The sequence below is a fragment of the Microtus oregoni genome, unplaced genomic scaffold, assembly GCF_018167655.1.
Source record: "Microtus oregoni isolate MIOR12 unplaced genomic scaffold, Mior012 000006F_ref0000085, whole genome shotgun sequence".
Taxonomy (NCBI): Eukaryota; Metazoa; Chordata; class Mammalia; order Rodentia; family Cricetidae; genus Microtus; species Microtus oregoni.
Window position 1 is genome coordinate 57474068 of NW_024543065.1, and position 25834 is coordinate 57499901.

Below are 25834 nucleotides of genomic sequence, written 5' to 3' on the forward strand. Positions count from 1 at the left end.
ATGTGTATGAATGAGCTACTAAATATACCTGGCAATGCTTTGCTTGTCAAACAACCTGGAAAAGAAATGCTGTGTCTACTTCCTTCATTGGCCTTTGCCTCATGAAGAGTATCAGTCTACAGTGATTTCTATCTCTCTTTCTCTCTCTGGTTTTGTTTGTTTGGTTGGTTTGGTTTGGTTTTGGTTTGGTTTTTCGAGGCATGATTTCTTTCTCTGTGTAGCCCCAGATGTCCTGGATCTCAGTCTTGTAGACCAGGCTTCTCTCAAAACCAGAGATCCACCTGCCTCTGCCTCCTGAGTACTGGGATGGAAGGCGTGTGCCACCACCGCCCAGCTTCAGTGATCTCATTGTAAAATGAGTTCAATAAAGTCGATGACGTCATTGGACTGCTGACGAGTTAATTGAGGACATGTGTGAAGTGCTCAGCCAAGCACTTAGCAGCGAGTCTGTGCTATGTGACTGTCAGCAACTAGCGTTATTATTACCTTACAAACGTGAGTAGTGTGAGCTTGGGGAAGAGAAACCCACCCTTCTCCAGTGACAACTGTATTGCTTCTGTGGTGAGGTGGCTCATTTCCACCTCATGACTCCGCACTTGCTGTTCCCTCTGCCTGGAACTCCCAACGCCCCCAACTCCTGACACAGCTGGTGCACTTGCTCATTCAGACCTTAGCTCACATGACTTTCCCTCCTCGGCCTGGGAGGCCTTCCCTGATCATCTAGGCTACAGTAATCACCCCCTCCCCAATCCCTCTCTACCAGCCGCTCCAGCCTTTTACCCTGTTATTTTCCCAGACATACTTAAAAACCATCTGAAAGTAGCAAGACCAGCTTTGTTTTTTAAGTTCTAATCAGGGAAAAAAAAATCTTGAAACTATCTGGTTTACTGTGTGTCTCCTCAGGTAGTCTGAGAGCAAGCATCTTATCTGAGCCAGGTGTGCTGACTCACGTCTGCATTCACAGTTCACAGGACCGGGAGGCGAGAAACAGGAAGACTGAGAGTTCAAGGCCAGCCTGGGCAATGCTGCAAGACTTGGTTTCAAAACACAAACAGAAAAACAGAACAGAACAGATTTTGTCTGTCTCATTCATTGTTGAATCCTCGGTGCCTAGAAGAAATCCTGGCACACGGAAGATGCCCACCAGTAAATCGGTCAACTTAATAAAATAGGAACGGTGACTCCTGGTCAGGGCTAAGAGCTGCCCAGCAGGCCAGTCAGTGTCTTGCAGACATTTCATTCAGTCTCCACCAACCACCGAGGGAGGGACGTCCACTGTACGCATTTCCTCTATGATGGAAAGCATTCAATGAACACCTTACATAGTAGAGGCCACGTGAGATCTGAATCCAGAGCTGTCACCTGTGCCCCTTTCTCCTGCTAATATGAGGAAGGGTACTCCCTACTGGTGCTCCACCACGAGTCCCCACCCCGACACCAGCTGCGGTGTGACCACTGCACTGGCTCAAATCTTTCTTTTCTGAGCACATCTTCTCTTCATTCCAAGCAGCTAAGCCTCTCAACCCTAGCATCCAACATCTTCAAGCTGGTTCTGACTTTAAAAATTTTTCGAATTTCTTCCTAGCATTTCCAATGACTGGGTAGGCTCCTCCTCTGAGCCCTGCAACAAAGGCCTTGGAATGGCTTTGAATTTGAAAGACTGTAAAGCAGCTACAATGGACCCCATCCTAAAAGTCTGAAACAAATTCCCTTTCCACAACTGCCCCATAAGGAAGGTACTGATATCACTCCAGTGCTTAGATCCGGAAACAGAAGCCCAGGAGAACAAATGCCTTACCCAAGGGATTCCAACTAATACAGAATAGTATCAGACTTTGAATGCAGGCCTTATGGCTCCAAACTTCACGTTTTCAGACACTCTGCTATACTGTCTGGATCTAAAGAAGTGTGATTGCTAAGGTAAAAGAACTCTTGGCCATAATGGCAATGTTCAGTAATATAACAGCAGAACAGCGCAGGGTCTCTCCAGCTTCGAGAATGTAGGCACAGTCATTAAATAAAGTCAGATCTGTATGTAAGAACTTGAAGAGATTATGTCCAAAAACCAAGTTACAAATATTAGTGTAGCTTGAGCCAGGAAGGATGGCACACACTGTAATCCCAGTACTTGGAAGGTAGAGGCAGGAGGATCAGAAATTCAAGGCCAGCCCATTACACAGCAAGTGTGAGGCAGCTATCTGAGCTATATGAGCCAGCTATATGAGCCTCTGCTCACACAAATGCGGTGGGGACTGGACGTCACATGTATATGGCTTGAGCCCTACTCCTCCTTTCTTAAGGAAGGGGTAGGGGAGGAGGAAGAAACAACTGACATAAGCACATATCAACAGAGCTAAGTACACACACACGCGCGCGCGCGCAGGCACACAGAAGCACACAACCTAATCACCATGGCCATGGGCATCTTTTGTTCACTCTGGAGCTCTGACCTAAGGCTACATACTTGCCACTCACAGAGTAAATGTGTGGTCATGTCGAGGGCAGGGGCACTGTGCAGTGGGAGGTGGGACGCCTGTTTTCCTTCTACACCGCCACATTGCCTGACATATTACAGCGAGGTCATCTGTCTCGAATGCTCTGGTTTTTGAGACGGGCGTCTCACAAAGCACAGGCTAGCCTTGGTCCTCCTGGCTGTCTCTACTTCTAAGCGCTGGCATTACAGGTGCGTGCCACCTTGCTCAGTTTGTGTTAATTCAATCCCCTGTTCCCCAACATACGCACTAAGGCCATGACTAGAGCAATGCTGAAAACAGAAAGTACAGATTGGTCTGGTAGCTTCCCTCTCACTCTAACAGCTGAAAACAAAAACTGAAGAAAACGACATTGTTTTCTTTTATCAAAACGTAAGTACATTTAATTTAGCCTTTGCAAGTTATTAAGCCTCAGCTTGAAAAACACAGGCAAATATATTTTACAGCTGAAAAAGGCCCCAATCTCCGCACACTCTACATTCCAGTTTTGATTTACCACCTAACAACTGCAACATCTGAAAACCGGGCCCACGGTAACTCTTAACCCATTCTACCCACAAAGTTCAAAAACCATTTGCTGTTGTCACTACAAAGGAGACAGACCAGGGTCTTTTTCAGTCACTGCCTTACTTTTACAGATGAAAAACGCAAAAAGCCAGCAAACAAACAAAAAAAAACCCTCAAATATAATAGCCATCATAAATTCAATGCAGAACAGTTTCCCATCCTCAAATGAAATCCCAAGGACAGGTTTCTACTACAGATTAAACCTCGCAGAGACCCAGGAAGCTCCTTCACAGCCTTTCCCCAGTGTGTGGTGTGTGCTGCCTTCCCACAACGGTTATTCTCGTGCACTGACAGAGTGCAGTTTTTCAGAAAGACATTGTCTCTGGCAGGTTGAAAACCACAGAAATGAGTAGCCTGAAGCCCAGGCCTTCCTGACACATCTGTAGCCATCGCAGTCTGGCCAAATCCACATTGTCTTCTCTGGAGCACATGAGTGCACATTCTACATGTGTGTGCCTATCTATGTTCATTCTCAATGACTCAAAGAAACAACTCGTCCAAGCACTCGGGAGGCCAGCCTGGTCTACAAGAGTTAGTTCCAGGACAGGCTCCAAAGCTAAAGACAAACCCTGTCTCAAAAAAAAAAAAAAAAAAGAAGCCGGGCGGTGGTGGCGCACGCCTTTAATCCCAGCACTCGGGAGGCAGAGGCAGGCGTATCTCTGTGAGTTCGAGACCAGCCTGGTCTACAGAGCTAGTTCCAGGACAGGCTCCAAAGCCACAGAGAAACCCTGTCTCGAAAAACCAAAAAAAAAAAAAAAAAGAGAGAGAGAGAGAGAGAGAAAGAAAGAAAGAAACACAAGCACACCCCCATAGCCATGGTGATGCATACCTGTAATCCCTATACTTGGAGACAGAAGGGTTGGGAGTTCAAAGTTATCCTAAGCAACATAGTGAACTTAAAGGCTTCTTGAGACCCTGTCTCAAACAGAAAAGGCCACCACCTACAGAGGGGACAGGGAAACCTCCAGCCTGGGCCCAGCGATGTGAGCTTCCATAACATGGCAGCTCCGCCCTTCTATCAGCCAACTGGATAAGGGGAGGCTGAGGTAGACAAGTTACTGCCTCTGGTAATGCTGGCCAGTCTGCCGTGATGGCTGGTGACTATTGGATAAGGAGGAGAAAGAGTTCAGATTGACACGCCCAAGAACATCCATTGGGGGACGTCAAGGAAGCGCCAGTGCATGTGTACCATGCACAGAGCCCCAGATTCCATCCTCAGTACCTAATAATAATGATGATAAATACAGGCCTGACGCGAATATACTGACTTGGAGGGGAGGAAGTGTGCAAGGAGTGCTGAGGGCAGGTCAGCACGGTCACTTCTCAGGTCCTTAACCCACAGGATGCTCCACAATTGAACCCTCACTGAGTAAACTTTAAGGATCAGGGGCACTAACCTTGCACTCTGCCCTACAGGTACAAACAGGAAAAGAGAGGTCCATTTGTCAAGTGCTTGGGCTCCGTGATAACCACAAAATAGCTCCTGGAGTCAGAACGATCCTGGCAGAGAAGTCCCATGACTACCATTTCACAGATGGGACACTGAGGCTGGGAGCAAACATGTGGGGGAGCTCAGGGCTGTCACAGCCCACAGTTAGGCAGTGTCTGGGCCAGATGGAGAACATTGAAGAACAATCATAATGCATTAGAGCTGCCACTCAGTGAGGGATGGCTCAGCCTAGTGTTCCGCAAATCCTCAGAACCTTACCAGAGCTATACTGCTATTGTCCCATTTTTAAAAATGAGGGACCTAAGTCTGCAGAAGGGAAAGCCAACTGGGCCAGTGTCGAGTCCGGCCCACTGAGGAGACCAATGCTACAGCCAGAACCCTACTCAGAGAGGGTCTCGACGCCCCCCGGGAACGCTGAACAAATGAGAGCATTCACAGACGGCTGTGTGCCGGCAGCTGTGCTGCATTTTACACAGCGAGTTCCCCTACATCTCCAAAATAGCTCTCTGAGGTGGCTTCCGTTGAAACCTGCAGTTTATATTCAGGCAGGGAAAGGGAAACTAAGGCACAGAGGGGCGAAGTTAGCTGCCCAAGGTCACACAGCCAGCCAGCGCGTGGCAAAACCTAAATTTGAACACAAGTCTCTGCTTCACAAGCAAAAGCTCTTATCAAAACCATCTCAGTTAACAGCAGCTCCTCTGCACTGAGTGTTAACTATGGACTCGGGTCTTTACATGCACATGGTCAACTAACTGGCACCCAACGCAATGTACAGTATCTTCACCTCATTTTCCAGGAGCTAACAATCACGCAAACCCGCAAGAAGTATCATCAATGTGAAATGCCTTATCCACCAGATCTCAAACGCTCAAAAGAATTACCAGCAAAGGACGTTCTCGTTCCCCGTTTTACCGAAGGCAGAAAAGGAGGTTCGGCGCGGTTTTCCCAGACCGCAGCTCCAGAGTGGCAGAGCTGGGACGTGCACCCACGGCTCCCGGACTCCAAGCTCTTCCCTATAGTGCCGGGTTGCACGTCTGGAAAGTTGAGCCATGCGGGCACGAGTCCCGCCGGGTACGGAGGGCGTGAGTCCCGGCGCTGCCGCCCCCCACAGCCGATGCCCACACCCGGCCGTCCGCCTGGTCACCCGCCTGAGCTGACCCTCGGCGTCCGAGCAGCCACCAATTTCCCACCACCCTTACGCGAGACTGCTCCTGCATCCGGAGCCACGTACCTCGTCGTCCCGGCTGCACGCCCCGCGGGCTCCTCGACCGCGGCGTCCGGCACCGCGCGGCTCGCTAGAGACGCCGCCAGCTCCAGTGGCCCGAGTGACTTCCAGGCTGCCCACTTCCAAGCCGCTTCGCGCGAGGCCTCGTGGGAACTGTAGTTTCTCCTTGAGAAGCAGCGCGCTGAAGCGAGCCTGGCGCGCGGGGCCTGCCGGGAGTCGTAGGCGTACCACCGCACCGCCTTCTGGGAGTCGTAGTCTACAGGACGCTTCGGTACAGCTCCAGTCTCCCGAGGACTTCCGCAGCCCCGAGGGGCGTGAGGCAGGGAGGTGTGTCTTGTGCTCGCTCCAGCCCGCGAGCCTCGCTCTTTACCCTGCTCGACCGGTTTCTCCGTTCTCCCAGCCGCTTCCGCCTTCTCCCTCTGCTCAAGGAACCTTCGCCGTCCCTCTCCACAGGGCGGGAGTCTATTACCCCGAGCCTGCGAGCCTGGGGAGGGGTGGGTAGACCGGAGCAGTGCGCTATACCCCCCTCAGCGCCGGGCGGAGCGGGACGGCGGCGGCGCGCCCTCGCGCACGCGCGCTCTCCGGTGGACTCGGGCCTGGGTAGATGCGGGGGTGGGGTGAGGGCCGTCGGGGCGGGGGTCGAGGGAGGAGGACTTTCCTTCCACCCCCCCTTTTGGAACGCGTGCGCGTGCCAGTGTGCACACGCGCTCGCTCTGGTCGCCCGGGTCAGTCCGCCAAGTGCGGGGCTGCGGGACTAACCGTTCTGTCGGTGGGGTCCTCCCTCGTTTTCAGCGTTGCTTCCCCGGTCCCCTCTAGGTCTGTTCGTCTACACAGGAGCCCCCGGCTGCCGCCAAGCTCGCTGTCCCTTGTCGGGGAGTCCTGTCGCAGGTAACAGGCGCGGCTCCTGCCTGAAGGAGGCAGACACGCCCACCCTCCCTCCCGCCCCTGCGGATTCCGTGGAGCCAGAACGTGGGGACAGGGCTCCTTGTGTTCCTCTCTTCCTCCTAGGAGGCTCCGGACCTGTCCCCGAGACGGGAGCCGCAGAATCACGACCCGTAGAGGCTGTCTGGCAAGCCTTTTCTCTTCCATTCATTCAGTTCTGACACAGTCTGAGGGTAACTAGTGTTTGTTGAGTGCCTACAGCCTGGGAAATGTCCAGATTTAATCCATTCGCTGATAGAAGCGAAGAGTCGACCTTTAAAAAAACCAGCAAAACGATATTACCGCCATCACTCCATAAGGGTTTCTGAGGCACTGGACTCGAATTGCACAGCCCTCTAAACCCCATGCACAGCCTTTCGGCTTCAGCCTGTTTCCTCGGAAGTGTTCATTATGGCATGGTGGGAAGCACATATTTCTTCTTACTGGGACAGAGGGATCATTCAGATGCCCATCCATTCAGGGAAAAAAAATGTCTTAGACATCTAATCCAAGTCATTGTGATCTCCAGCAGTAATACCTACCAGAAATAGCTACTTTAATTTTTGAGACTGGGTTTTGCCGCGTAATTAGTGGGCCTGGAACTTTAGATGTAAACTAAGCTGGCCTTGAACTCACAAAGATTGCCTGCCTTTGCCTCCGAGTTCTGACCATCCTGCACACCGAGTTCTGACCATCCTGGGCTACAGAGTTAGAATCTGGGGAGGGGGCATAGTCTTATATAAAAACTGAAGCCTATTTCCAGTTAATGGTTGCTTTTCTTCAGTGGTATGGCCAATGGTAAGTTGCTCATACCCATGTAAACCAGCCATCAACCTTGCTCTTATGAGTAACTAAACCTGCTGGTTCACATAAATAGATAAATAAAATAAATTTTACATGCAAAAATTAAGATGAATTTTAATAATGAGCCTTGAAACATTAAAATGTTGATTGTAAATATGTTTGCTGTTTCAGTTTGACAATTTAAGCAAAAATATGAGACACTTAAAGCCATTTGTGGCATGGATTGTTTTAACGAAAGGTTGAAAACTGCCCAATATTTGTTGACAAGCCAAATCCAGTGAGAGGGTCTAATTTCAGGACTTGGGGAGTGGAGGCAGGGGCATCACGAGTTCCTTGGCTACGTTGCAAGGCTGAGGCTAGCCTAGGCTATATGAGACCCACACACAGGGCCAATGCCCATTAATGGGAATCTGAGAAAATGATGGGTTATAGACCCAGCATCTGGCAACTGTTGGAAAATGAAGTATAGCTCCATATCATATGAATTAATCTCTAGACAGAATAAGAATATATGTATACTGTATACAGCATGTATGTAGAAAATGTGTATTATACTTATGTATGTGCAGAACACCTTTAGAAGGATACAGACAGGACATAGCTAGGTGGCCTTTGTGAGGAAGAAACAGGACAGGCGACCAAGTGTGAAACAATGACTTCTTTGTTTATATGGCCCTTAGAATTCCAATATATTTTCCACGTTCATCTTAAAAAGTTAATTGAAGATAAATAGCTAAGTCATAGTACCATCCTAAGAATTAAATAGCGGTTGGGAAGATGGCTCAGAGGTGAAGAGCACATACATTCTTTCAGAGGACCAATTTCCCGCACCCTCTGTTGAGCGTTTCCCAACTGCCTGTAACTCAAGTTCCAGGGATTTGACACACCTTTTCCCAGCCTCCCCCTGGAGTACCTACATTCGTGTGCACATGCCTCCACCGCTACACAGGCATGCACAAAACTTTTCAAAATAAAAGTAAACCAGGCTATGCTAGCGCACACCTTTAATCCCAGTACTCAGGAGGCAGAGGCAGGCAGATCTCTGTGAGTTTGAAGCCAGCCTGGTCTACAGATCAATTTCCAGGACAGGCTCCAAAGCTACACAGAGAAACCCTGTCTCGAAAAACCAAAACAAAAAAATTAAAGCAGTATTACTAAATGCCTCTGTTTTAGTTATTACCGTTAGCTCCCACTGTTCAAAGTTTTTAACACTTGGTAGCCTTGTTAACTGCTGGGCACCATTATTCCCAGGGATCTACGCTAACTCTTCCATTCCCTGGAAGCTACCCCACTGTCTAAATGTGTGTGAAAGTTAAATGCCTTCTAGCCTTTTGGATCTACCAACAGTCCAAGAGTCGTGCGCAAAGACCCTGAGGACAAACTTCAGTAATACATCAGTCCCAGTTGGACTTCCTACACTCTTGTTTCCAAGTGTGAAACCTGCCTTGAAGGCAAGGCCTTTTAATCCATTCGGGTTCTATCTCAAAGTATGGAACAGACATCACCCTCCTTTTGGGTGGTCACTTGTTATATCTATGCATAGTACTTGGTAATCTTCCTTCCTAAAATTAAATCGCATGATAGCCAGCTCCTCAAGAGATTGAGGCAGGAGGACCATTTAAATCCAAAGTTCATGACTAGCCTGAGCACAAACACTCAGATGCACCTGAGTGAGCACACACCCCACCAAAGACGCTATGGATATTACTGGTGGAATTTAAGTTTGAAACAAAGACTGCACAAAATCTTAATAACTCCAACTGTCCTGTTGTTAACTAATTCTGTGACTGCTTGCTGATCTGCAAAACTTTCCTTTCCCTGCTAAACTGCAAAGTCAATGAAACATGAAGTTTGTACTCTGGTGCTGTTGGACTCTAGGTACACAAAGCCCGGGAGCTAGAGGGAGCCGAGAGGCCTGCAGTGTGGTGGAGTGCAGTGCCCCCTGCAGTCCATTCTCTCACGACACCTGCTTTTCCTCAGACACTGTATCCTGGACCCAAGAGAAAGGAAAAAGAGCACAGATTTCAGTTTTTCCCCCATAGACAAGAGGAAATAAATAGCCCATCTTAGTCCCCAAAACTGTCTCATAAATACCCTGACTACAGACTGAGTGCCACCAATAGATAGAATCATTTCTGAGCTAGCCGTGCGTCAATACCATTGGAACCAATTCCTCCAGAACCCATTCCAGACTTGTGTTTAGGGACTAGCCCTGAGAGTAAGGATCGAGTTGGGAAGAGTTTAGGGCAGAGGTTTCCTCCGGGTCACCTGATGAATGAGTTCGAGGTAGGAATGACAGAAAACACAAACTTAGGGGAAGACTCCCTTGCCCCATGCCAACCACAGCAGTGATTCCACAAAAGGTCCTGACAGCGTTGTCATAGCCTGGTGAAAAGTGGGGCACGATGGGTATACTCAGAGCAATGGGAGCTAATGGTGAAGACTGCACATTTGCCACACGGTGGCTCTGGGGACTGAAGGAAGACCCAGTGGGGGTACAGTGTAGGTGTGGGCTGGCCCACAGGTTGTTCACTGGTGTACAGGATTGGAAGCAGATTGCCCCAGCTCCTCCAAGGTGGCCAGAGAGGAATGGAAGACAGTGCAGAAGCACAGTGTGAACTTGAGAGTGCAGAGAGAACCAAGAGGCCGGGACCCAGTACCAGTCCCCAGTAACTACTCTTGAGTGGATTGGGGGGGGGGGGGGCAAGAGCTTCCTTATTACGGGCTGGAAGAACCTCCTTATATGATATAGATAAATTTAGAACTGTAGATTGGCTCTTAGTCCTGATGGAGGCAGCAGGGTACGATGGGGTAGAGTCACATCTCACTCTGGGCTGGGCTGGAACTCTCTGTATAACCCAGGATAGCCTAACACCCAGCCGTCATCCTGTCCTGCCTTAAGCCTCCCAAGTGCTGGAATCACAGGTCGTCTTGAACACGTCTCTCTTCTCACAGACCCCCCACCCACTGGACATTTATGTTCTGCCTGCTGCTTCCTCTCAGATTCAGGATAGTCTCTGTGCAAATACAGGACCTAAACTTAGCCATACTGGGAATTCTGCTGGCTTTGCTTCAAAAGATCCAAGCCATTCTGACCATGAACTCTGACGGCTTTCTAAACCAATGGTCCTCCACTTTAGCGTGCAAGCGATCAGCTAGGGAGCCTGTTAAAAGCCAAGTTATCAATGGTCTTATATAGGAGTTTACAGTGCAGTAAGAGCTGGGGTTTGAGCCGAGAAAACTTGCCCTTCTTTCCTGCTCCCTCTCCTTTTCTTGGGGGAGGAGGCATTTGAGACAGGGTCTTTCTACACAGCCCTACCTGTCCTCAGACTCACTATGTAGATTAGGTTGGCCTCAAACACACAGAGATCTGCCTGCTTCTGCCTCTGGAGTGCTGGGATTATAGACACGTGCCATTGCCCTAAACTGAAGGGACCACTAGGCGATCTAACTGCTTTGGGAATCATTTCTCTCACTGAAGTGGTCCTTCACCTGGCAGTCACTTGGCCTTCATTGCCCTCTGCTGGCCAGACTATAAACTTGGCGGTCATGTTTCCAGAGCAACTGAAAGAAGGGAAGGGGAAGAAAAGAAGACCACTGAAAGGAGACAAGCAGAGGGAGGGAGGAGAGGGAACAGGGAATGGGAAGGAGGGGGTTAAAGAGGAAAGACAGAATCCCAAGGCAGCTAGAGCCACTTGTGCTTGTCTGCTGCTTCAGGCGATACTTATAAGGGCTTTCTTGGGAGTTCCGCCTGATCTTCCTAACAATGGGGCAAAGCAGGCAAGATTGGCATTTTTCCTATTTACAAATGAGGAAAAGCAGGCTAGGGTTGTTATTCCATGGCAGAGTATCCTCCTAGCAGGCGTGAAGCTCTGGGTTCCATCCGTATCATTGCATAAAACGGGCATGACGGCGCATGCTTATAATCCTAGCACTTCGTGTGAGCAGGAGGATGGAAAAGTGAAGACATCCTCTGCTACACAGGAAGTTCAAAGCCAGCCAAGGGTGAGTGCAGCCATCATGAAACAAAGTAAAGCAAAACCCAAAACACGAGTCCATGGTTCTTGCCTTCTGGCTCCCAGCTTCTAGAAAAGTAACCCATGAAAGCATCCCTCTTTTGGATACCCACAGGTGTGCAAGCAACGGTCCTGAGGAGGACCAGGGAAAAAGTCAAGTGATGTCTACCTCCAGACTCATTCCCAAGTGGAATGAGTTTATAAACCTCGTGAATCATAAAAGCAAGGTATGGCATGTGTTTTTAGAACGTTAACATATTATTGCTTAGCCTCTACCTACCTTCTAGCAATAGGCACTTCAGAAAGAGTCATTTACAGGCCATGGAACCAAGAGGAAAGCAGGGCAAACCACTAGGACAGTTGTCACCACAACAGAAGGGGGACACCAATTTCTCAATAACTCTACAGACAATGATAGTGGGATGTAAACATTTGGGGGCATTGTCAAGGGTAGAGAATCTGAAAGGGAAGAGTGTCTGTCACTGTTCTGATGCTGTGAAGAGATGCCATAACCAAGGCAACTCTTGTAAAAGGAAGCATTTAATTTGGGGCTTTCTTGTAGTTTTAGAGGGTGAATCCGTCTTCACCATGGTGGGAGCATGGTGGGGAGCATGGCTGCAGCAGGCAGCCATGGTGCTGGAGCAGTAGCTGAGAATTGCATCCTGATCCATAGGCAGCGGGTAGAGAGAGACTGGGCCTGGTATAAGCTGTTGAAGCACCTCCTCCATCAAGGACACGCCTCCTAATCCTTCCCAGACTGCTCAACTGGTGACTAAGCATTCAAATTATATGAGCATTTGGGGGTCAGTCTCACTCAAACCATCACAAAGAGTATGGCACCAGAGAGAACATTTGCAAATGGGCCCCAAGTTCATGTTCTGTCTCTGTGGAATATAATGCACCATGTATGTGATGTTCCTTGGCTAGATAAGGTGTCCAAAAAAGTATTTGTGCAGGTGGTTTTTGTTATTGGTTTTGTTTTTTCATTCTTCGAGACAGGGTTTCACTGTGCACTCTTGGCTATGGCTATCCTGGAACTCACTCTGTAGACCAGGCTGGCCTCAAATCCACAGAGATCTGTTTGTCTCTACCTCCCTAGTATTAAGATCAAAGGCATGTGTCACCACTTCCTGGCTTGTGCAAATTTTTTTTAAAGATTTATTTTTATTGTATGTGTTATGTTTTGCCTGCATGTGTGCCCATAAAGGGCAGAAGAGGGCATTAGATTCCATAGAACTGGGGTTACAAGCCATTGTGAGTTATAGTGTGGGTGCTGGGAACTGGAGCTAGGCTCTTTGTAAGATCAAACAGTGCACTTAACTGTTGAGCCATCTCTCCAGCCCCTTATTTGTGTAGTTTTTATCTTTAATAATTCCAAGTTATATGGACTTTTGGGGTGTCCTGTTACATCGCATGTGGCTCTAGGGTCATACACTTGAGTAATCTGATAAAGGTTGTAGCCTTTCTGCTGCATGCGCACGTTAGAGGTGGATGTGGCTAACTACACCTTCGGGAGAGTGTAGTTTTCTCCTGTGCTTACACCATATAACTTGGTCATCTAGAGCCTGTCCAGGTGTGGTTCCATGTGGGGGATTTCTGACATGCATGTAAAAGGCATCATCTGCTATGCCCATGTGAATGTAACAGAAGTTAGGGGTGTGCTTGCTTCCCGTTGCTGGGATAAAACACTGACCACCAAAGGAGAGTTGGGAAGAATGGGTTATTTCATCTTACAGGGGCTCACCAATGGAAGCCAAGCTGGGGGATCAGAAGCCTATGGAGGAGCACTCTGTTAGCTTTTTTTTTTTTTTTTTTTTTTTTTGGTTTTTCAAGACAGGGTTTCTCTGAAGCTTTGGAGCCTGGCCTGGAACTAACTAGACCAGGTGAGGCTGGCCTGGAACTCACAGAGTCCGCCTGTCTGCCTCTGAGTGCGTGCACCACCACCACCGCCTGGCCCAGTGAGCTTTTTCACACAGCCTACCAGTCTAGGAGTGGTCTGCCCTCAGTGGGCTGGGTCCTAACAGGTCAATTAGCAATCAAGAAGATAAATATCCTATGGATGCCTGCAGGCAAATCTGGCAGAGGCAATCCTTCCAGGTGTGTCAAGTTGACAACCAAGATTGGCCATTGGGGAAATGCTGCAATCTTGACTTTTTTGTTGTTTGTTTTTTGAGTCAGGATTTCCTGATTGTCCTGGAACTCACTGGCAGACCAGGCTGACCTCAAAGTCACAGGGGTTGGCCTGCCTCTGCCTCCCAAGTGCTGGGATTAAAGGTGTGCGCCATCACCGCCCAGCTCTATTTTTTTCTTAACAATATATAAGTGCCTATATCAGTATATCAGTTTATACCACACCTCTCCCCAGAAACACCCAGGGCAACCAAAGACTGACACGATTGTGCTGAGTGACCGCTCCAAGGTCCTGTTCAAAGACTCTCGCCACCCGCAGGCAATGCCACTCATATGCCATTACTTCATTGAAGCCCACTTCTTCGCCTCCCTCTCCTGGATAATGTCCTTCACAAAAGAAACGCTGGTAAGACAACCTTCCTCCCTGCTCAGCTCCGCCAAGGGCCATGCCCTTGTCGTTGTCTCCTGGAAAAGGAAGAGCCACCCCCTGAATGAATAGGATCCAGGTTCAGAATCCCCCGTCATGCATTGTCTGATCACAGTCTTCACCTGGTGTAGACATCATGATTTCCCTAAAGTAAGTTGAGGTTAGTGAAAGGATTCAAGACTCCCTGCCTCTATCCTCTTTCCAACTCCCTAGAAGGTAAAAGTTATTCTAGTCTTCTCTACCTTCTTGGCAAAGCAAACCAACAGGGAAACCTGAGGTGATGCCACACACCTGTCCTCCCAGTCCTTTTCCATTCTTGTCAGATGGGTCATGAGTTCAAGGTCAGCCTGGGCTACAAAGCAAGATCCTGTCAAAAATAAACAAATAAATAGAAGGAAGAGGAAGTGGTCAACCTGATCCTTACAGTGAATTCTAAGTCTGGAAGGGCAACGTAGAAAGGCCCTGTCAAGAAGAAAAAAGAACCCAGGCAGTGGAGGTACATGCTCCCAGCACTCAGGAGACAGGCAGAGGCAGGCAGATCTCTGTGAGTTCAAAGCCTATAGAGTGAGTTCCAGGACAGCCAGGGCTACACAGATAGACCCTGTCTTGAAAAGCCAAGACAAAAAAAAAAAAAAAATAAGAAAGAAAAAAAGAAGAGGAGGAGGGGAGGAAGAAAAGAGGACAGCTTAGCTGAAGTTTGGCTCCTTTCTCCTCTTCTGTCTTTTTTGTCTCGCAGGCTGTAGTATGGATGAAGAGCAAGACTGACAACATGGTTGAAAAGAGAACATTCCCAATGATGGAGAGACTGCCACCCATCCAGTCAATAGTCCATACAGGTTCCTTTCATCTCATCGTGACCTACTCTGGTGACATGATTCTGAGGCTCTTTGGGGACCATTTTAGGGCATTTAAGTCCCTGGGTGCCGTGCCCTGCCGCTTTGATATCACCTGTCTCTGCTTTGATCCAGAATCAAAGATGCTTCTGTCTGGCATCGTTGGGGGAGTGGTCACCTGGGCCATTGAACCAAGTGGCAGGGGCCTCGAAATGATCCACATGTTTCCCGTACCTGGTGATGAGCTGGTCCAGAATATCGTTCTGAACGGCCCCAATGGCTGCCTCGTTGCCCTGTGTGAAACGATGCTAAGAGTGCTTGATCGCCAGAGCTTTGGTCATCTGGGAGAGGTGCAGAGGTTCACGACCACTAACAGTGGCTCCCCCATCACCTGCTGCTTCACTAGTCTTGATATGAACCTTATCTATGCTGGGAACAAGGCTGGGGAAATCCACGTGTGGAACCTGGGTAGGAGCATGCCCCTCCACAGCTTCAGAGCCCATTCCTCAGTAGTGGTCTGTATACAGAGCCGGGCAGAGGCCCACACCCTACTGACAGCTGGCAAGGAAGGTATCGTCAAGGAGTGGAATCTTACTTCAGGGAACCTGCTCCGGCGACTTGAACTCGGCGAGACGCTCTACTGCCTTGAGTTTATCGACAACACGACTTTCTTCTGTCAGACGACTCATCATTTTACCTTGCGCCGTCTACCCTGCTTCTACAGCCTCTTCAACATCTGTGGCTCGACTCCCCAGCAGTTGCGTCGCATCCACTGTAAGGACAACTGCTTCCGGATCCTTTGCACGACGGAAGATGGCCTGTTGCGATTTGTGTCTCCGGTCACAGGGGAACTTTTGATTATCACCTGGCCTTTCTCCATCCTCGACCGGGCTGTGGATTGGGCCTATGATCCAGGTAGAGAGGAGCTCATGGTGGCAACAGGTACCACAGAGGTGCTGGTGTTTGACACAACCCGCAGCCCTTGCCCAGTCAAGTATCTCCTGTGCACCTCACCTGATGTTCAGGACTTTGTCCAGTGCCTGGCTTATGGGAATTTCCACCTGGGACGGGGGATGGAAGGACTGATATTCTCTGGGCATCAGAGCGGCACGATAAGAGTGCTTTCGCAGCACAGCTGTGCCAGAATCGAGAAAGTCATGCACTTTGGGGCTGTCCTGGCTCTGTCAGCACTCCATGGCGGGGTTTTGAGTAGCCGAGGAAACTCTCTGCTTTGTTCCTATGGGACAGATGACTACATCCAGCTGTCAGAAGCTGTGCTGGTTGGGACCAGATTGCAACTGCGGATCCTGGCTAGCATTCTCAGCAGCTGTCACCTAAAGCACCTGGTCCTCTTACCAAAGGCTGTGGGTGCCATTACAGACACCAGCTGCCTACGGCTCTGGAAGTTCCACGATCTTATGTCCTTTGAGTCAAAGAAAGGTTCTCAATTCATAGAGACATTGCCTCTGCACCAGTGCGCCGTCGCCTCCTTTGACGTCTGCTTGCCCTTGAGTCTTTTTGTCACAGGTGGTTCTGATGGCTCTGTCCGCATCTGGGACTTCCATGGTAGACTTATAGCCATGCTGGACTCATCGCTTCACTTTGGCCCACTTTGCTTTGCAAATGACAGGGCTGACCTGCTCGTGACTTTCAACCAGAGTATTTATCTGGTATCCTGCTTAGAATTGCTCCCCATACCCACGCTCTCTCGTCTTGCCCTCCTGAGCATAATAGATGACTTGGTAGAACCTCCAAAGCCTTTTGCGCCAAGCTTCTTCCTCTCCTTTGAGACCATATTTGTGCCCAGGTATACCTACCAAGACCAACAGAAACAGGCCCTTGAAGGCCTGGCGAGCCTTGTCAATAAGCGAGCCATCGCCTTTGACCAAAATGTACCGCACGTCATAGAAGATGATGATGATGGCAGCACTGTGTTAGTGAGTGCTCCCCGTCATGATTCTCTGGAGGAAATCTCCTTGGATGAGAAGAACAAGAAACCCCAAACTCATTACGTGGCTCCTCCCCACTTATACATGACTGCTTGGGATGGACTCAACCCCTACATGATCCTACGGTGCTACTTCGGTCAGGGGAAGAAATGGCTCCTGGCTCCCGACTGCTACATCCCCAACTCGGTGGTGCGTGCCCGTCTTTGGCCAGATGGCAGCCCCATATTCCTACAGTGCAGCCTGCACTCACCCCAGCGGGATCTGGACTGGAAAAAGTATCAACCGTTCTTCTTCTGGCAGAGCAAGATAAGAGCTATGAGTGACGCAGGGCATGTTCCAGAGAAAGAGGATGATAGTTTCATAGAAAAGAGATTAACTAAGGGCGTCACTTACAGCGTCCTTACAGATGCAGCAAACCGCAGCTGGCTGGGAAAAAAGATGAGCGAACTAGCCATCAGTAGCCTGGTCGAAGCAATCCTCAACATCATGACCCATGCCAGCCCGCTGAAGTACCAGTGCTGTATTGGTGCATTGGGACAAATCTTCGCCTCTTACCAGGTGACCCCAACCCTGCGCTCGGAGACAGCACACCGTCTGCTGGATGACACGACCCATTCCAACCCACTCATCCGAGAACTAGCCTGGGAAGGGCTGAAGCGTCTTGGGATGATCACTCATCTCTTCGCTTTGCCTCTGGCCCAGGGATTAATGGACAAAGACCAGAGAGTGAGGAGTAAAGCCATGACCCTAATGCCTGAGACTGGAATCCATTCAAAGAGCTCACTCTTAGCCCTCATCCAGAAACGGGACATTTTCCGGGAGTTGCAGTGAGCTGCTTTTGTTACCTCAATAATTTACCACCATCTTCTTTTACCCACTCCAAACCTTCTTTATCCCTGGTCATTATCACTCCCGATGGATCCTTCTTCTCTTTCATGGCCCCTTTCGATTCCTTCTGATGACCTCAGCAGCTCCGCTCTTGTTTCTCCATGTTTTTTCTGTCTCCTGACTTCTTGAAGTCCCAGCTTCCATCTTGTCCTCTCATTCTGCAGCTTCCTCATACAGGGCACCCCTGGCATTGCTCTCTTGGCTCCCTAGACATTTTCTTTCCTCATTTTGCTTTCTGTATCATGCTCTCTGTCAAAACCTTGTTTGCTCTCTTCTCTTCCTATTCCCCACTGGTGCCCGACTCAACACAGTCCATTCTCTCTTTGACTTTCATAGGCAAGAGCTGATTGGGGCGGAGTCCCTGGACCATCTTCTGGGAATGCGGCCCACAGATATTCAAATCCTCATTACTCAAGTAGATCAGCGATTAAATGAGAATCTGACACTGTCCAAAGGAGAGAAAAAGCCTGAATTTTCTTTAGAACTCCCATTTTCTACTGTACCTCATAAGGCCCTTTCCTTGCTACCTCTCCCAGTTCCTGAAGAACCTGAGGTCAAGTCCAGCAAAAGCCAAAGACGGGTCCGAACAGCTAGTAAAAGGCATGGTATGTATGAGGGTCCCTAAGAGAAAGGCTAGTTAGGACTAGAGAGGGTCCCAAGACATTAAATAGGTAGGTAGACAAACAGAGGGCCAGAAGAGAGAGTTCTCCTAGGAAATATCTACACAGATTCTGGAAGACCTTGGATAAGGAGGCACAACCTGGGCACACACCTACCAAGGAGAATTCCTTTTGTTTTGTTTTTGTTTTTTCGAGACAGGGTTTCTCTGTAGCTTTGGAGCTTGTCCTGGAAATAGCTTTTGTAGACCAGGTTGGCCTCGAACCTGCCTCTGCCTCCCAAGTGCTGGGACCTGGCTGAGAATGCCTCTTTAAAAGACAGGCCCCGCCTAGCCTTCTTTAGTAGCGTTTCATTTACCCATCATGCTTTTCTCACTTACGTGTCTTGCATTTTCCTTCAGTCCGGAAATTGTTGCGACGTCTCAGGAAAGCAAAAGAAGCAGCTAGACAGAAAAAACTAGAGGAGGCAAGCGACCAGGGAGAAGCTGAAATGGTCGAGGTCCTCACAACCCATTCCAGGACTTCAGCAGCGAGCCCAGTAAAGAGCCCCAAAGACATTGAAATTTCAGAGAAAGATATCGTAAAGGATCACATTTCTGTGGCCATGAAATTGAGGAAAAAGCTGAAAATTGCAGATAAGAAAGACAAAAAAGCTCAAAAACCCAGAAAGCACAAGAAGAAGAAAAAAGAAGAATTGGGAATTGAAATTGTGGGTGAGGATATCATACCTCCGGTTGTGGAACCTCCACCACCGCCACCGCCACCGAGGAGAAGGCCAAGAACTTCCAGGAGGGGCGCCGCGGGGACCCCTGGCAGGGGTCTTATTACAGACACGCAATGGCGGGATGACCTCTGTCGGCTCATGAACCTGAGGATAGCTGGTTCCCAAACTCAGATGGTGGAGGACCTAGGCACTGAGCTGCTGGCCACTGCTAAGGAGGTCCTGATAGATAAGCATCCAAGCTGGGAACTCTTTATGGAGATTTGCCCACTGGAGGAGGGAGAAGGGGGAGCCGTGGGTGAGGGTGATGAGTGGCAAGTAGCCCAGCTTGAGGGAAAAGCAGATTTTGTTCATGAAGAAGTAACTGGAGAGGACATGGCAGTCGAGGCCGAGGAAGAGATACCAGAGGCAGGAGAAGAAACACCAGAAAAAGAACAGGAAGAAAAGGAGGTAGAGGGAGTGACTCAGAAAAAGGGCAAGAAAAGAGAAGTTGCTTTCTTAGAATCAGGTGAGGCGGTCAAAGGAAAGGGAAAGCCCAGAAAGGAGGGGAAGAAAGCTAAGAAGATGGCTAAACAGGAGAAAATGAAAGAAGTTCAAAAAGAGAAGACAGTCTCCACAAAGGAGTTGGCTGTGACTCCAGAACTACCAGAACTAGAGGGCGTGGCCCAAGTAGAAGAGGAAGTGATTGAACCAGAAGAAGAAGAAGCAGAGGTGAAAGAGAGAAAGTTGTCTTGGGCCGAGTGGAAGAAGTCTTGGGAAGAGTGGAAGACAGTCGAGAGTCAAAGGTCAATACATTGGGAAGAATGGAAGAAGGAATGGGACAGGAAGCGTTTTGAAGAAGAGGCTCGACTCCAGGCTGAAGGAGAGCTACTGCCCAGTACAGAAGGAGAGGGAGAGGAGAGTAAGAGACTGAGATGGGACGAATGGAAACAGGTCTGGGAAAATACCATAGCAACGGCCAAACGTGAGACAGAATTGGATATGGGGGAAATACTGCCTGAAGAGTCCAAGGAAGAGTCTGAGAAGGGGGAGGAGGAGGAGAGGAAGGGACAAGAGCCTCTCACAGAAGAGCAGAAACAGATCCGAAAGGCACGGAGAAAGGCACGGAGAGAGGCCAGGGCCCAGTGGGAACAAGCCCGAGCCGAGAGACAGCGAGCCAAAGAGCAGAGGGTGCTAGCAAGAGAGGAGGAGAAACTCGCACGGGAAGAGAAAAGGCTGGCCCAGGAAGAGAGAAAACTGGCCCAGGAATATGTGAAGAGGGGTGCTGCAGATGGGAACCTGGCCCAAATCGAGGTGACCCTTGGTGAGGAGGAGGAACTTCTAAGTAAACAAGCAGAGCAACTGGCCCATAAAACAAAGAATCTGGCCAGAAAGCTGGAGAAATTGGCTCGTGAAGAAGAAAAACTCGCAAAGAAAATAGCCAAAGTGGCTGAGGTAAATGCAGTGTTGGCCCAGAAAATGGAAACCATGACCCAAAAGGAACTGAATCTGGAAGGGCAAGAAAAGGAGCTGAAAGAGGACATGAAGAACCTGGAATGGGACAAAAGGGAGCTAGCATGGAAAGAGGATGAGCTGAATGAGGAAGCAGAAAAACTGGCTGAGAAAAGTGAGAAGCTGATGAAGGAGGAGAAGATGGTGGCCAGGCACAAGGAGAATCTGTCCCTGGAAGAGAAAATGCTGGCCCAGGAGTATGAATTGCTGAAGGAAGAGCAAAAACTGGCCCAGAAGGAAGACAGAACACCCAACGAGGAGAAGAGACTGCTGGAGAAGAAGGAGAAACTAAGGGAGAAGAAAGAGAAGCTGTCCCAGGAGAAGGAGAGACTGGCCCAGAAAAAGAAGGAACTGAGGGAAAAGAAGAACAAACTGGCCCAGGCAGAAGAAGTTGTGGCCCAGGAGAAGCAAAGGCTGTCTCTGGAAAAGGAGAGACTGGCTGGGAGAAAAAAAGCTCTCCATGAGAATGAAGAAAAACTCCTCAAGGGGAAAAAGCAGTTACAGGATGTAAAACAAAAACTGAAGGTGTACAGGGAGAAACTGCTTCAAGTCTCAAAGAAGCTGATGGAGGAGAAACAGATGCTCCTGGCAAGAAGAGAGAAGCTGGTTGAAGCAGGGAAGAAACTGGAGGAGGCAGATATGATTCTGGCAGAAAAACAGGGGAAACTGGCCCAGGAAAAAATAAAGTTAGCTGACGACATGACGAAAATAATCCAGGAAAGCAAATTCTTCAGAGAGGAGACTGAGATAGCCAGAGAAGACATGGCATTGACAGAGGAAATGAAGAAGGTGGCCGCGGAGAAGCTGAGGCTGGCAGGGGAGTCAGAGCTGCTCTCCAGGAGAGGCACTGAAGAGGAAATCTTGAGCCGAAGAAGGCTGACTGAGCATGAAATAGACCTAATGAATAAGAGAGTGTCATTGGAGGAGAAGATTCTGGTCTATGAGGACAGGCTGTTGGCGACAGAGGAGAAGAATGCTGCCAGGGAGATCCTGGAGCTAACCAGAGGACAGCGGATACAAGCCCAGGAAGAAAGGAGGTTAGCGAAAGCAACAAGGAGAATGGGAAAAGAGGTTAATGTCTTCCGCCAGGTAGTGCAAACAAAAAAATCTATAAAGGCACTTCAAAAACTCATCAGCAAAGAAAGGAAAATGACCCAAAAAGAGACAAAGATGACAAAGATAAAACGGACACTGTTTGTGAAGGAGGCCAGGATAACTAAGGAGGAGGGCAGACTTGATGCGAAGGAGTTGGACGCTAATGAAGAACAGCTAGAAGTCATCGAGGATGAGAAGAAACTGGCTATGATACAGAGACATCTGGCCAGGGAAATGATAAGATTGAAAAGCCAAGAGCAAAGAGTAGCCGAAGAAGAAAGTGAACTTGCCTGGGATCAGATGGAGTTCTTGGAGGAGGATGAGGGCTTTGGGGTAGAGGAGGAGGCTCTGGTCTTCAAAAAATTATGGAGAAGGAGACATGCTGTGGTGGGACTTCTTCCTGGAACAGAAAAGTTTTACGGTCTGTTAGAACAGATAGAATGTAAAGAGAGCTTTCCCAAGGAAATGGAAAGCCTGTTACATGAGGTAGTGGTAGAGCCAGAGAGTTTGTCTGATGAAGAAAGGGAAGAGGAGGAGGAGGAGGAATGGAAGGAAGAGGAAGAAGAAGTAGAAGTAGTAGTAGTAGAAAAAGAGGAAGAAGAAGAAGAAGAGGTGGAGGAGGAGGAAATGGAGAAGAAAGATGAGGAGATGGAGGAGGGAGAGAAAGATATGGAGAAGGAGGAAAAGAAGGAAATGGAGGAGAAGATAGAAAAGAGAGAAGAGAAGAAGGAACAAAAGGTAACAGAGGAGGAGGAAGTGGAGAAAGAAGAGGAGAAGGAGATAGAAAAGGAAGAGAAAAAGATGGTGGGAAAGGTGCATGAGGAGGAAGAGGAAGAAGAGGAGGAGGAAGAGGAGGAGGAAGAGGAGGAGGAAGAGGAAGAGGAGGAGGAAGAGGAAGAGGAGGAAGAAGAGGAGGAGGAAGAGGAGGAGACTGAAGAAAGCATGAGTGAGGAAGAGATGAAAAGCCTGAGTGTGAAGAAGAAACACGTGTTGGAAGAAGTGAAGGAAGAGGTGGTGTTAAAAAGAGAAAAGCCTAAGGTGCAACAAGAAAGAAGGAGGCTCCCACCAAGAAGGGAAATATTCCCTCCCATTGGACTAGGAATCCCTGAGCTCAAAGGGAGTGCTATGAAGCTAGAGGCACCGAAAAGCCTTCCTGGAAAAGAGACTCCAGTCGACGAGGAGGTGGAAAGGAAGAAACCATTGCCACCAGAAGTGACAAAACAAACGTTCAGGGAAGAAAAGCCTCCAGAATTTGAGACATCCAAGTTATCCCTAAAGACAAAGTTTATAGATAAAGAGAGGGAATGGTTGGAGAAATATAAGCTGGAACCCCTACACCTTTTGGATACAATCTCCGAGTATGAACCGATAGCCATTATAAAACCACTCACATCTCGAATTGTTAGCAGGGCCATGGAAGCTCACAGACTCCAACAAAAAACACCACAGGCCAAGTGGCTTCTGCAGCATCATCCTTTTCTGGCAGGACAGACAACGGGCCAGATACCCCTCCCCGAGATCTCGACACAGAAACGCTATTCAGATGTAGGTATCTCAGACTTAGAATGGCTGCATGGTGTCTTAAAACAGATGGAAGCAGGAGAAGAGCTTCCTAGAGACAGTTTCCACAGGTTGTGTCAGGTCCTCAAAGACCTCACCTCCACAGGAGACCTGGAGTGGCTGCGCCTGGCGATCCTTGAAGCCATCGTGCACCGTCACAAACAGACTGTGGACTCTCGAAGCACGGTGACCTTAAAACCTAAGAGGGAGCCCATGAGCCCCAAACACCTAAAAGTGATTCCTCCTATAAAGGGAAAGGAAGAGAGCTGGCAAAAACCTTCAGCTGTCCCCATACCAGAGTTCCCACTAGCTACCAAGAGGGTTACAGATCCAAAGGCTATCCACTGGCAACTTCTAGGAGAGCCGTACAGAAGTGCACGGATGCAGCATCTGTCCAGTGTTCTTGAGGAAATGGAGACACAACCTTTTGATCCTACCACAAGAAACATTTTGACCCATGCCCATTCTTCTGTAAACAAACAAACCTTGGCACTAATGTTTCAAAAGGATTTCGGGGATCTTAAAGGTAAAAGCAGGTATCCCAAACTGCCTAAGTTAGAGAAAAAGTCCATCTCAAAGGAAAAGGAAGCACTCCCTTCATGGGAGACATTCGTGGCGCTCTATCATGTTTTGCGCATGCTACAGGAGCGGTATGCCCAAGATCCGGCTACTTGGATGGAAAAGTTCTACCAGCTCATGGACCTCTACCAGCTTAAGTCCCCCCGAATCCAGAGGCTGTTGCAGGACCTGCTACTGAGAGAAGAGCCTCACTCCCAAGAGTTCGTCTCCAAAGGGACTCTGAAGGCCCTGGAGGTGGAGCTAGTGCCCGGGGAGCGGCTGTTATACTGCTTGGTTTGTGGTGCCTCCCATCTCCCACAAATCCCTTTGGAATTCCAAGAAGTGTTACCTCTCCCTGGGCAGAATAATGTGCACACCATTCGTCCCAAAGGCATTGCCAAGTATGGGATCCTCGAACTTGCCTGGAAGAGCCTGCCCCAAGCTGATCTTCACCTCACCAAGAAAGCGCCTAGAGTTATTGTTCCCGCCCCCTAACTGGGATTGGCTACTCATGCTATCACTCCCACTCCCTAACCCGGGATTGGCTGAACATCAAGAGTTTTAATTCTCAAATGGACAAGGGCATGGTTATCAGAAAGTAGGCCATCTCCAGGGCCCACACGGACGGACATAGAGCAAGGTCGAAGTTGTTGCTCTTCCCTACCCAGCTGTAGAATCCAGTTTCTGTATGTGGAATAAAGAGAAGATTCTCATTTGCAACAAAACTTTGATGTGTTCCTTTAGCATAAATGTTTCTCCAACGTCACCAGGGAAACCAGTCATGCCCGAGAGAGGGGAAACTTCCCCAGAGCCAGTGGTGTATACCCTATAATGATGGGTGTGGTTGACCGGTAGTTAGAATTAAAAAGACCAGCTCAAAAACAACGAATATAATTTAATAATTGAAAATGGAGAAACTCACACGACCGGGGTCCAGCAAGCACCATAGGCAGGAGAGAGAGAGAGAGAGAGAGAGAGAGAGAGAGAGAGAGAGAGAGAGAGAGAGAGAGAGAAGAAGAAGAAGAAGAAGAAGAAGAAGAAGAAGAAGAAGAAGAAGAAGGGGGAGGGAGGGAGGGGCAAACAAGGGGAGGGCACCTGGATTCCCAGGTCCTTCCCTGGCCCCAGGTGGCCACACCTTAGCCAAATGTGATTGGCTGAGCGTGTAGAAGGAGCAGCGGGCTGTGTTCCTGCTGCCCGGCTCCCAGTCACCTGACTAGCTTATGCTCCGAAATAATTACATGGAAACTGTTATTCATTTAAACACTGCCTGGCCCATTATATCTAGCCTCTTCTTGGCTAACTCTCACATCTTGATTAACTCATTTCTATTAATGTGTGTAGCACCACGAGGTGGTGGCTTACTGGGATGATTCTAACCTGCATCCATCTCGGAGAGGAGAGCTATGGTGTCTGCCTGACTCTGCTTTCTTCCTCTCAGAATTCTGTTCTGTCTTCCCTGCCTACCTATGTTCTGACTTATCAGGCCAAGCAGTTTTCTTTATTAAATAGCCAATGAACGCAACAGATAGATAGAAGACACTCCTACATCACTATAAAGGTGAGGAAGCCAGACTTCCATTGTTATCTTCCTCCCTCACCTCCCACAGTCTATTCCTAAATAAGAGAGGAAAGTAAATTCCTGCTACAAAAATTAAAAGATACTGTGTTACCATGACAATATTGATAATTGTGGGGAAAGGTGGAATTTAAATTTAGAAGACTGAGGGCCAGGCATGGTGGCACATACTTTTAATCTTAGCACCGTGGGCAGAGGCAGGTGGCTCTCTGTTGAGTCCCAGCCCAACCTGGTCTAAAGTGAGTGCCAGGTCAGCCAGGGCTACATAGACTCCTCAAAACAAAACGAACAAAAAATAGTGAGAAGATTGAGCATTTTCCCACTTAGTGTTTGGGGGCATTGAGCAGGGCAGGACTCTGCTCCCTATAGTATTTGGAGGGCATGGAGCAGGACAGGACTCTACTCCCCCTATAGTATCGGGGAGCATGGAGCAGGACAGGACTCTACTCCCTATAGTATTGGGGGGCATGGAGCAGGACAGGACTCTACTCCCTATAGTATTGGGGGGCATGGA

General features: G+C 48.9%; 2 protein-coding genes across 2 annotated transcripts in view; one reads left to right on the plus strand and one right to left on the minus strand.

The window, feature by feature from the left end:
- Positions 1 to 6353, minus strand: part of Sipa1l3 (signal induced proliferation associated 1 like 3) — a 206208-nt gene extending 199855 nt beyond the window's left edge. The window contains exon 1 of the mRNA XM_041653354.1: positions 5741 to 6353. The gene's annotated coding sequence lies outside the window, so the exon portion shown is untranslated. The remainder of the gene's footprint in view (positions 1 to 5740) is intronic.
- The window catches only part of Wdr87 (WD repeat domain 87), a 33086-nt gene extending 8847 nt beyond the window's left edge, over positions 1 to 24239 (plus strand). Inside the window, exons 2-12 of the mRNA XM_041654616.1 lie at positions 5306 to 5880; positions 6135 to 6334; positions 6551 to 6622; positions 6743 to 6803; positions 11591 to 11702; positions 13841 to 14011; positions 14769 to 17641; positions 18039 to 18307; positions 18721 to 22193; positions 22332 to 22566; positions 22636 to 24239. Of these exons, the coding sequence (XP_041510550.1) occupies positions 5306 to 5880; positions 6135 to 6334; positions 6551 to 6622; positions 6743 to 6803; positions 11591 to 11702; positions 13841 to 14011; positions 14769 to 17641; positions 18039 to 18307; positions 18721 to 22193; positions 22332 to 22566; positions 22636 to 24239 (9645 nt within the window). The remainder of the gene's footprint in view (positions 1 to 5305; positions 5881 to 6134; positions 6335 to 6550; positions 6623 to 6742; positions 6804 to 11590; positions 11703 to 13840; positions 14012 to 14768; positions 17642 to 18038; positions 18308 to 18720; positions 22194 to 22331; positions 22567 to 22635) is intronic.
- The last annotated feature ends 1595 nt before the right edge of the window (positions 24240 to 25834 follow it).